The sequence below is a fragment of the Callospermophilus lateralis genome, chromosome X, assembly GCF_048772815.1.
Source record: "Callospermophilus lateralis isolate mCalLat2 chromosome X, mCalLat2.hap1, whole genome shotgun sequence".
Lineage (NCBI taxonomy): Eukaryota > Metazoa > Chordata > Mammalia > Rodentia > Sciuridae > Callospermophilus > Callospermophilus lateralis.
The window spans coordinates 100,978,577-100,991,099 of record NC_135325.1 but is presented as its reverse complement, the minus strand read 5'-3'; the positions used below and the strand labels follow the sequence as shown (position 1 = coordinate 100,991,099).

Here is a 12,523-nt window from a genome sequence, read left to right as displayed (position 1 = left end):
TTTCATCCATGTTTGGCCCCTTTAGCTCCATGACTTTGTGCCTCTGATTTAAATATAACTTACATGATGATTTACATAAATACAATAGAACAGCCCTCTTAAGAAAATAACATATATTAAGTTAAATATTATTTTGTTTATTAAGATTGTTGTACTTCAAGATAACAAAATGGACTCCTTCTAAAAAAGATCTATACTTCATACTTTCTCCCTTCAAATGATGAATCAAATTAGATGTGCCTTTGTGTGTTAATTTACTGATTAGCTCAGGTATTAAAGTATTGTGCTAATGACCTTGAGATCTTGGGTTAATTATAATGGCAATAACACTAATTACAATAGTGCTTAGTTAGACTTAGTCTGTTCCATGGCCACAAGTCACACCTTACAACTAAGCCAGTCTTTCAAATGCAAACAGTTTGTATCAGACAGTCTATTTCTATTTCTGCAAAAGTAATTCAAAACATTCATCTTCTTTATAATAGTTTGGTTCCATTTGTATACAAAGACTAGAAATTTGGAAGTTAACCTTTCCATTTTGCTGTAAAAATGTTACTTGGTTAAAAGCCCAAAACAGTTTTCCCCAAGGCATGTACAGGAACCTACCTCCAGAATGGCTTATACTTTTGTTAAAATGTAGAAAATTTTCCAGAATCACAGAAACAGAGATAAATGGAATCGAGTCTGTTATATTCTCAGACACTAGAAACTATGTCACAGTGTCCTGATAGAAGGAGAAATCATAAAGAAAATAATTTTGGAATTAGGTTTAAAATGTCACATTTTAGTGCTTCTAAGGAATAAATGAGAGGTTAAAATAAATTGTTGTAAATTCTATTATTTCATACAAACAGCAGTAACCTTGCCTAATAACTTGAATAATCCAAACTTATTTTTTTTTTGTGTGTTAACTCCTCTAGACACATCAAGTTAAAGTCATTTCTGGAGTTCTAATTCCAATTTCAGAAAAGATAAGGAATGACTTACCAGAAATTCTTCGACCTTTGTTCAAAACAGGAATTCCTGTTGAAGGCCCAGAGTGGGGTCCACCCACCCATTTTTGTAGGGTTGCTACACACTACTCACAATTTCACATAGCATGTGTGATTTTCTTCTCCTAATTTTGGGTTGTAACCTCTATGATACTCCACCATATTTTTAAGTGTTAATAATCTTATGGTTTGAACACAATGTTTGCATGAGTCATTTTATTGCCCAATTAAAGCAACATTAATGATAGAATACTAGGAAATCAATGTAAGTATCTCAGTTTCATTATCCTGCACCTGTTCCCTATTAACCTTCCCTCTTCCCTTATTTGGACCTTCAGAGGACTGCTTAGATCCAATGTGTTCCAGCCATGGCATCTGTGTAAAAGGAGAATGTCACTGTTCAACTGGCTGGGGAGGGGTCAACTGTGAAACTCCACTTCCTATATGTCAAGAGCAGTGCTCAGGACATGGGACTTTTCTTCTGGACTCTGGAGTATGCAACTGTGATCCCAAGTGGACAGGATCTGACTGCTCAACAGGTACATTGGAGTTATTTCCTTTTCTTTCTTCTTCTGCTCCTAAGTTCTAAATTATCCTTTATCTAAGAGAGAACTATCTTAAAGTACTTTTTAAATTCTGATATGCCTTGATATATAGTTTTTAGTTTTATTATTCCTGAAATATATTGAGCTTTGTATAAGTATACATTCGTGAGTCATAAGATGCTTTCCGGTATGAGGTTTAGTATTTACTGCATTTCATTTACAACAGGATGCTACTGTTTGTTTTTTCATCTTGTTTTTCATTGTGGTAGGTCTGTGTCTTTAAGTTTTTGTTCTTCTTCTGTATTCTTCTCTGGTTATTTCATTCATTCTCAAGTCTCCTACTATCAGTGCTATGCAGATTGTTTCAAAACTCTATCTCCCCAAACTTGAGAAATCAGGCATTTGCACTTGATGTCCCATCACCTGAAAACACAAATTAACCAAGAACTCCACTGCATTGTATATACTGCCATATTGCTTCACAATTCCTATTTCTATAACTTTGCTTTCCTTTTGCCTTTCCCTGCCCCAACATTTTCCATACCTCTTCACTGTCTGCAGATAAACTTTAAGTATCTTAGCCTGTTGTCAAAAGTTTACCATAAACTATTCCAAATCTCTTGTGTCTAGCCTACACTCTACTTCTGCTTCCTGTATAAATTCCTTCTTCTGGGGCTGGGGTTGTGGCTCAGTGGCAGAGCAGTCACTTAGCACGTACGAGGCCCAGGGTTTGGTCCTCAGCACCACATAAAAATAAATAAATAAAATAAAGATATTGACAACTACAACTAAAAAGATTTAAAATGTTTTTTAAAAAATAAAAAATTCCTCCTTCTGCCCAAATAATCTGTATGCACTCCTTACTCCCAAGACATCTTATTTTCACACTTGTTTTCCATGTCTTTTTCTCAGCATTGAATGTTATTATTGTTCCCCCTAGGAAAATCCACCAAGACCAATTACAATTTTAGTCATCCCATAAAACCATTCCTGATCACGTCAAGGAGAATCCCTGAAATATATCCTATCTGTATTGATAGAAAGCACAGAATACATTGTGATGTAGATATACGTGCACATGGCTTGTTTTCCACCTGAATTGTAAACACTGTAAAGAATGGGCCATTCTATATACAATTTTTCTTATCTCGGGATTTCATGCTCATTAAATGAGCAGAATTAATAAATGGTGATTTCTAAAAAGCCTTTGCCTATGAATTTTGTCAAGGATGTAATATGACATGTGGTAAGCAGAAAAAAATTAGTATACTGTGGAACTGTTGGTACCACTGAATTAGCTCATGATCTACAGTAAAGAAACAGCAGGAGAATATTCAAAGAATTAATTCTAACATAACATTTTACCATAATTCTAACCAAACTTCACTAAAATTTTGTTGCCTCACATAGAAATAATATGAGAGATAATATTGCAATTTAAAACTTCAGGAAATTATCAAAATGTTAAGATAATCTAATAATAAAGAAATGCAAATCTTAAAAACCATTCATTTATATATCTAATAAATATACATATCCTTGTTATGTGCTTGGCATAGTGTTTGGTACCAGGGATGTAGTGGTAAATGAGATGGATGAGATTTTGCACAGATGATTTTTTATAGTCTAGTAGGAGAGACACATTGAACAAAATGTTACTGAACACCTTCCATCTTTCCATGTTTCAGATATAGTATTCCAGCCTAGAACTTCAGGTAAAATAATATTAATGTTAGCATTATTATTATTGTACACACAGTAGTCACTATTCTAAGTGTAATTTGTGCATGAATTCACTTTGAATTAAGTACAATAGTAATGCCCAATTTACAGATGAGAAAACTGAGGCACAGCGAGGTGAGTGAAATAACTTGCCCAAAGTTACCCATATAACAAGTATTAGAATCAGAATTTGGACTAAGGTATTTTGGCTTTACAGTCTCTGCATTAACCACAATACTGTGCTGTCCTCTAGGAGTCCCTTATCTAATTAATCACATATAAAAACATCATTGTTGGGCCATGTCCAGGGCCATGAGCCACAAAATCACAAACGAGGGAGGAGTAAGTTATTTCTGTGAAAAAAGACCTTATAGTCAGATAAGACATTGCAGAAGTCTTCACACTCAAATTAACTCTAGAAAGATGATTCATGTTTCTCAGATGGGCAAGAGAGATAAGAACATTTTAAACTAAAGAAACAATGTTAAGAATCTAAATGAAACACTTGAATATTTGCAAGCCATTGGGTTAGTTGCAACCTAGGAGTGAAGAAGGACATTAAACCTCTGAGAAAGCAGGGACCAGAATATAGAGAACTTCACAAAGTATGCTAAGACATTTACATTTCCTCTTGACACAACATGAGAACATTGAGTGCTTTAAAACACAGTGCAGTTAAAATTGTTCAATCTAATGGCAACTGAAAAGACCAGTTGGAGATAAATGGTATAGGGAACTAAGAGGCAAGAACAATGTGGTTATTGGTGTAGTGCAAGAACATTATGGTGGGAATGGTCTGAACTGAAACTGCTGTTATGAGAAAGGTTAGGTGGAGACAAATCAGTGATAGATGGGAGAGGGATCCAGGTGACTGGGTAAAAGGAAGTACCAACAACTGAGAAAGAAGGAGTATATAGGCAGAAACCCTTGCTTGAGGCAGGTGGGTCAGGTAAGGTGCTAATTTATGGATATTAGAGGTATCCACAGAAGATCCAGAAAGATATGTCCAGTGAGGGACTGATAGTCAAGAAAGAAATTTATAGAAGAATCCTGAGCTGGAAGCAAACATTTTTTTACATAGTTCAGATCATAGGCATGTGGCATGTCCTTGATTTCTAGCGAGAATACAGAAAATGAGAATAAAGAGAGTCAGAATCCTGGAGAACATGTGTTTATCATGATTATGTTCTTTGCACTGAGTCAAACATTTACCTCTTTGTGACTACTTAAGCATGTATTGATTGAATAGTGATTCCATGTCAAAATTGAGTAAATTTTCTGGTACAGCACCACTTGACAGTTAAGTAAATTCAAATATTTATATTTCCAATGAATTAATATTAAGTTCAATGTATAGAGAGTTTTTTTCCCTTCTCACCCATACTCCCTAACATGCAAAGCCATGCACCAATTCTATTGGCAAAGAAAATCACAGAAGGAGAGAAAATGGCTAGGTGTGAACATTCTTCTCCAATCCCCCTCTTTCCTTCTTTCACATTTGGTACCCTAAACACCACCCTACTCTTCCCTCACTCCAAACAACCCTTAACTCGCAAAAATGATGAAAGAAAATGGTAGCTTCTATTTTAGCTCAGATATGTATTGCCTCCCAAAGGAGTGATAAAGGTTTGTTCCCAGCCCATGGCACTATTGGAAGGTAGTGGAACCTAAAAGAGTTAAGACTTAGTAGGAGGAAGTTAAGTCACTGAATACATGCCTTCAGAGGGGTACTGGTTTCTTCCTTCTCTCTCCTTTGCTTCCTGGTTCACATGAGGTGAGCAGTTTCCTCTGCCACACACTCCCATCATGAAGTACTCCCTCTTTACACACCCTAAAGCAACAGAGCCACAAACCATGATAGAAACCTCTGAAGCTGTGAGAAAAAGTAAACCTTTCTTCCTTGTAGGTTGATTATCTCAGATATTTGTTATAATAACAGAGAGCTACACCGGCCCATAGAGTACTGGATCTGGAAGGAAGTATAGAGATAATCTGGTTCAGTGCTCCTCAAGTATGGTGGTGTCTAGTCTACTTGCCTCAGCATCCTTGAGAATTCTAATGCACCAAAGAAAAGAGGTTAGGTGGTTTTCCTCAAGGCACATGAGAACTGTTTCACTAGCCTAACCTCTTCCTTTCATTTGGCAAATGTTTATTGAGCCACTATTATATCTCCATCAGTATTTGAGGTAATATATAAAGAAGAATAAAGCATAATAAATATGATTTAGGAAACAAATGTGAAAAACATGAAAAATCTTGCACTAAGTGCTAAAAGAGAAAGATACAATGTACAAGGAGTGTTTAACATTATCTGAAGGTATATGAAGTGATCACAAAAAACTTTAGATTGTGAATGTCCATGTATGTCATGCATAAGAGTTTATGTGGTCCTGAGGATTATGAGAAGACCATAGGAGGAGTTTAAAGAGGGTGACCATTTAAAATCACCCTGGAAAGAGTTTGAAGAAAATAATAAAAAATAGTGGAAAATTTGATATAAAGGAATTTAAGTGCATGTGAAAAAGAAAGAACGGCTGTGATAGAGGTTAAAAAATAGGACTTGGGGGCTGGGGATGTGGCTCAAGTGGTAGCGCGCTCGCCTGGCATGCGTGCAGCCCAGGTTTGATCCTCAGCACCACATACAAACAAAGATGTTGTGTCCGCCAAAAACTAAAAAATAAATATTAAAAAATTAAAAAAAATAGGACTTGGTGACTCTATGGTTGTAAAGGGAGACAGGGACTTCAACTAACTCTGATGTCTACATTGAGAGATTACATGTATAACTAACACCACTGATTGAGACATGAAATGTCCATCTATTTAAAAAAAAATTCATTGAGCAACTACTTTGTGCCATGTCTTGTGCTCTTGGGATGCATCAGTAAGGAAAACAGATTTCTCCACTAGTGGAGCTTGCAGTCTGGCACGGAGAGATAGCAAACAATGAAAAAGAAATATGTGAGTATTTGAAACATGAGGGAACTGAATCATAGAGGTTAAATAATTGGTCTAACATCAAAGACCTGGCTAGTTACAAAGCTGTGAGTAAAAACCAGGTCTGCAGATTTCATGCTATGTCTAGCATTCTTTTCACCCTGCTATCTCCACTCCTGCCCGTGGAAGACAGAAGTTAGACAAGGAGACAGAACTCAGGTGAGTAAATTAGCTTACTGAAAAAGGAGATGAAGGACCTCAAATACCAAGGGCATGAATGGCACATTTTTGTACAGAGATCCTGAACCAAAGCTGCATTCATCTATTCTGGGCCCAATAGAAAAGCTCACTGGAAACATCTTCCTCACAGAAGCAAAAGGGTGAATAGGTATGATCTCAAACTCAGCAGCCTCTCAGGCAAAAGGCTTCCTAATAAAACTACCAAATTGAAAAATAGGAAAAGGAAATGCCTTCCAAATCTCCAGTGTCATGGTAGGAATGGTCCTTCTGTGATTTTTAAGCTCCATAAAGGTTGTTCCCACAGAGCATATTTAACCATCTAGATGATCTCACTGTGCAGACTTTTAATTGAGTGCACTCAGTACAGGAAGCAATTTAACATCTGATTCTTATAATGGATTGTGTCATTTCAAAGGTGGATATGCTCTTTGCCATTGATCATTTTCTTCCTCTAAGCACATGAAGCTTAGCTGTTAGCATGTTAACTGTGCTGCTCTGATACCACGGGGACTTCAGTGAATGGTTTACTGATTATTTTCAGTCTGTTTTTCTAGGTATGAATATTGTTAGAAGCCCTAAACTGATACTTGATATAGACTTCTTAAACTGATAGTCTCATGGTACTTCACAAAGGTTAACTCATTAGTCTTTAAAAATACCTCAAGAGGAATACAATAGAAGCTTGTTAGATCATGGTTTGGATTTGGATATACCACAGGTCAAATCGTGCTCCCTTAAAACGTAACTCCTTGCTGTAAAAATCACAGTAATACATTTAGCCTTTTCTAAGTGTACTGGCCCTAACATCTGAGATCAGCATTGTAAAACATGTCTACTATATTTCTTTTGTAAAATCTGGCTTCTCCTGATCACATGTTCTTTGAGAAGAGCATAAAATAAAACTTTACAATCCTCTCTCTTAATGAAACTTCCTATGAGACATTTCCTCTATTGTTGAAAATAACAGAAAAATTCATGAGAGGTAAGCACTTACAAAAAGAAGACAAGTCTTGCTCTTTCTCCACCACAATATCTTCTTATTCTTGTGTGTCTTAGAAAATAATGAATCAGCTGCATATATAGCATTAGGCCCTGAGATGTTTGTAAACATACTATAGGTTATGAGAAAAATATCATACAAAAAGACTATCATTATGTACCTCATCCAAAGAGTATTAGTTCTTGAAGATGTTAAAAGGGTCTCTTATAAAGATACTTATTATTAAGCTATTCTATGGTATGTATTTATCTTGTCCATCAGAGAGATAACACAGTATGTGTGTGCATGCACATGTGTACATGCATGTATGCACATAACAAGAACTTTTAGTATCTCACTTAATTTTATTGAAACTTAGCTGCCTCATTTGTGAAATGGTAGATTAGCCAAAAGGTCCTGGATGTCTTTTTCAACATTGAGATCTATGATTCTTGATCCTGTATATTAGACTATTGACACTGATTATTAATTTTTCACAGACAGTCTATAAACTCCTTTAACTTCATAATGTTTATGGTGAGGAAATACTAATTGAAAATGTTTTTGTTCTCATTATAAGGATATCCACATTTTGATATATAGACCATATTGTTTGAGGATTTGCCTATGTATATGGAGATTCACATAATACAAATATAAATGTATATATATATGTATATATATGTATGGGTGTACGTGTGTATATATATATATCTTCATCATAACAATGTCTCATTATGTTTTTAAGTGTTCCCTAATGGATGGTGATATGCATCTACTAATAAAACAGATAATTAGAGGAGGAAGTTGTAAGAAGCTCATATAATTATTGTTGCTAGGGAAACTTTCCTTGATTATACAAGGGCATATGCTTTAAAAACATTATTAGTTTCCTCCTGTATTTAAAGTGCCAATAATCAAAAGATTTTCATCTGACTGTATGTCTAGCACATGTAATGCATCACTTTCTCACAATTTCCAGAAATTGATGATGCCCTTTAAACTGACTTGTGTCTACACAAGTATTATTTTCTTCCAAATATTACACTTATGGCAGGTTTATACATGCTATTTGATAAAGAGGCTTTGTTAAAAATGTAATGCAGGTGCTCTCTCTAGGAATGAGTGAGTAGCATTCATTCATCATGTCACTAAAGGGTGTGCCCACTCAAATATAAAGTAACTAGAATTCGGCATCTTCAATAGAAAAGAAATCATTAATGTAACTAGAATTGGACCCCAGGATTTCAGGTACTTTTCCTTCTGTGTTCTGGAAACACACCTATATTTCTTAGGAATAGGAGCTAAATTCTCAGGGAAAAAACTCTCTTTTTATTACTGAGCAACAGTGTTAATATATCATAATGCTACAGATTCCCTGAGATTAAAGAAAAGTTCAGATATAGACAAGTCATCACTGAAATATGATAGGAGAGAGAGGGTTATAGTGCTTTTTTAGTGTAAAAAGATAAAAGGCTTATGACTTGCATATAGGCTTAATTATCTTTAACTTGATATGCAAGGTATAATAGCCTGTGCTCAAATTTATTTTAAAGTAATTATTTTTCTACTCAGTAAAGAATAAGATAAAATTTAAGGTGACTTTGATTTGATTGATTAAATAAAACAACCCTCTATTTGAAACATGGCAGCTATGCCATTAACACTAAAGTGAGGTCAAAACATTAACTCCAGTTTATTGAAGTAAATGAAGTTCATTGGTGACATTAGAAATGCAACCCAAAAGCATCCTTAAGAGAATTACAAGTTAAATTAAGTGTGTAAGACTGAATCCACAGAAATATCTTTGGGAGGTAGATATGAAATAGGAAAAAAAATCACACTATTATAATGATTTCCTAGCAACACATCCTACTCAGACATGGTTTGCCACCCCCAAGCCTTTTTTTGGCTGAAGTGAAAATAGAAATTGAACCCAAAAATATTCTCAGATTTTAAAATTTCTATTTTTTAAAACAGCTCATTTAATGGCCCTGACATTACATATATTGTAAGGTAATTTAAAGCACTTCAAATATCTAATATTTTCAAAAGAATGCTTTTACATTTTACTCTGAGACAATAAAAACCACATCTGTTATGCCATCATTAAGAGGCAGCAATGTAAAACTGCAGTGAAACTTTTGACAATTTGACAAGTTTGAAGTAAGAGGTAAATTTGCAGATGCTTCTCTGTAAATCTGAGCTAACTCTACTGACTATTTCAGGACATTAAAGCTTTAAATTTGCTTTTCAAACCAGGGACATATTTAAATAAGTTGGCAATCATGAAGAAAAAAATCTAAGTAAACCTGAGTGTGAGAATATGTGCTTATAAACGTGGTTAAAGTACAGTATAATAAGGAATGCATTTGGATAGACCAATAAGAACATCAAAGAAAAACATGCATGTGCTGTGTTTCACTATTAAATGTATTCCTCTCATTTACTCAAACTCTTATTCTGGAGTCCAGGTACATTAGCTATTTGCCATTTTTTAAATTAATATTTAGCTACATGAAGTGAAAATAGACTCAGAAAAGGATGAATCCAAAAGGTATAATTTTCCCTGTGCATGGGATCCTGTGGAGAAAGTGGCCACCTGGATGCCTACTTTCACAGTTCACCGGGCTTTCATAGCAGTCTTGTAATGGCAGGAAGATGTAGAAACATTTCATTGTAGAGAAGGTTAAGAGAGATAGTAGGAAACCAGCATTCAATTGTGCAAAATCAGTGACCAGGATTTAGGAATGAATCATAGTTAATTGTCTCAGTCCTGTGTGCCAAAATCAGTTGTATGGAGCACCCTATATACCTCCCCAAAATAAGCTGGATGATATTATTTCTGTAATAAAAATATACTGCATTTAACTGATAGTTTTAATTTTTCTCCAAATATTTATTGACCCATTTTCTTTACTTCATCATCATGGCCATAATCCAAGGTTGTTGATAGAATTGGGATTTTATATTGAACTCTAATGATACAAAATACCTACAAGTCTGCTTCAGATAATTGGTTTATGTACATATTCCTTTGAATTATAAGATAGAAGGACAAGAAGAATAGGAATAGCAGAGATTAGTTCTTTAGTAAAGAAAGAGGCCAATAGTTTTCACTTAGAAACCTAATAAAGTTGAGTTCATAAAGACTCTAAATGGATGGTTGAGTGTATTGTAAAGAAATTGACTTTGGGGCTGGGATTGTGGCTCAGTGGTAGAGTGCTCGCCTAGCATGGGCAGGACCCAGGTTCGATCCTCAGCACCACATAAAAAAAATTAAAGGCATTGTGTTGTGTCCATCTACACCTAAAAAATAAATATTTTTTAGAAAAAGAAATTGACTTTTGCCCTTGCTACCAAGTCTCCAGTAACCTAGCAAAAAGGTTTTTCTTAATGTCAAATGCTTACGAGGTGTAAGTAAGATAGATAATAGTTTTTTCATCTTACAGGTGAAAAAAACAAATTCACATGATTGGCAAAGCAAATTACTTTTTCCTGTATGTTTTAGAGTTGAGGCAGAGCTATTCACACCCCAATGTCCTTTCTTAAAGTTCAATGTACATTAATTTTTTATCCTGCTCAGGATTTACTGAGCTTCTTGAATATAAGGACCCATGACTTTCATGAATTATAGAAAATTTCAGTCATCGTCTTTGTGAATCTTTATTGTCCTGCATTTGTTGTGATCTGTTTTTAGAAGTCCCCTTTGTCTCATCTAGCCTCCATCTCTTTTATTTCTTTTTTTTTTCATTTCTTTCCTTTTCTAGGTCACCTTGTAGATAATTTCTTCATATTGGTCTTCAAGCTCACTAAACCTCTCTTTGGCTATGTTAAAGCTTCCATTAAATTCTTAATTTCAGTAATTTTTGTTTTTAAAATATATGTTTTGCCTTTTTTTCAAGTATGCCTCATTATTTTGGGATAATTCTTAGCTCTTTAATCCTGTTTTTGGTTATTTTTCTCTAAAATATAATAAATATGACTATTTTATTCACTGTATCTGGTAAATTATAACATAGAAGTTTTTGTGGGTCTGAGTTTATTGCTTGTTGTTTCTCTCAATCAACCCTTGTATATGAATTGCTTTTTTGTTTTTTTGTTTTTAATTGTGAGCCTAAATGTACCAAAATTCTGTCTTTGTCATATGTTAACAAAGTATTCCTTTGGAGAGGATTTACATTTGTTTCTGTCAAAAACTTGCCTGCAATATAAGATTTTGATAAACTTTAAATATCTCCCTTTACAGTTAGCTTTTTATTAAGGGGTTGCAAACATAGCATACATTCAGACCCAAACCCACATTGAACTTGGCTAGTGGCCATTAAGTTTTAGAATAGGTTTGTTATTTAACATCCTAATAGACCCAAGGCTGAAGTGGACCATTTTCTTCTAGTCTGACTGTACATTGAACTTTTTCTTCTAGATTGATTCCCACATTTGGTACCTACTCTGGACCCTCATCAAAACTCTAGGTCACCCAGATAAGCAGATGGCCCCAACTGTCCTGACAAGTCTTTGATTCACCATGGAGTCTTAGACACATTGACCACTGTAGGTCTCAATTTACACATGTGCAAATTGTGCTTTTAAGCTAAATTCACATTTCGATTTATTTTTAGTAATTAGCATTTTTCCACTCTAAGAAGAGAACTATTTTTGTTAAGTTCCAGTTATATCAAAAGTTTATTCTAATGAGGTATAGGTAAACATTAAACAATACCAGAAGATGTCACTCTGCTAGCAAAACAGTTCTGTTAGTGTGCAATCGAAGAACATTTTGAAAAGTATTTTTCAAAAGATAATTTGGAAACCATAACATTCAAAAACAGTAAGGATAACAATGGAGTCAAGAGTAGGAAGTTTCAACAATCAGAGCAAGCCACCCACACTTCTTTGCTAGGTTCATTCATTTTTAAGATTGACTTCTGCATGTCAAGTAATATGACTTCAGGCACTCTAAATACTATTGCCTATTTTATTTTCCAACAGTCTTCCTTTTGTTCATTTCTTCTTTCATAGACTCATTGGAATAATTGTAGAATGTTGACACTAGATGAGATTTTAGACACCACCTAATTCTGCATCCTACTTTTATAGATTAAGAA

General features: G+C 34.6%; 1 protein-coding gene across 3 annotated transcripts in view; it reads left to right on the top strand.

Moving 5' to 3' along the window:
• Nucleotides 1-12,523, top strand: part of Tenm1 (teneurin transmembrane protein 1) — a 529,849-nt gene that overhangs the window by 291,728 nt on the left and 225,598 nt on the right. For all 3 annotated transcript variants that reach the window (XM_077107670.1, XM_077107669.1, XM_077107668.1), the window contains exon 11: nucleotides 1,331-1,531. In XM_077107670.1, coding sequence (XP_076963785.1) covers nucleotides 1,331-1,531 — 201 coding nt within the window. The remainder of the gene's footprint in view (nucleotides 1-1,330; nucleotides 1,532-12,523) is intronic.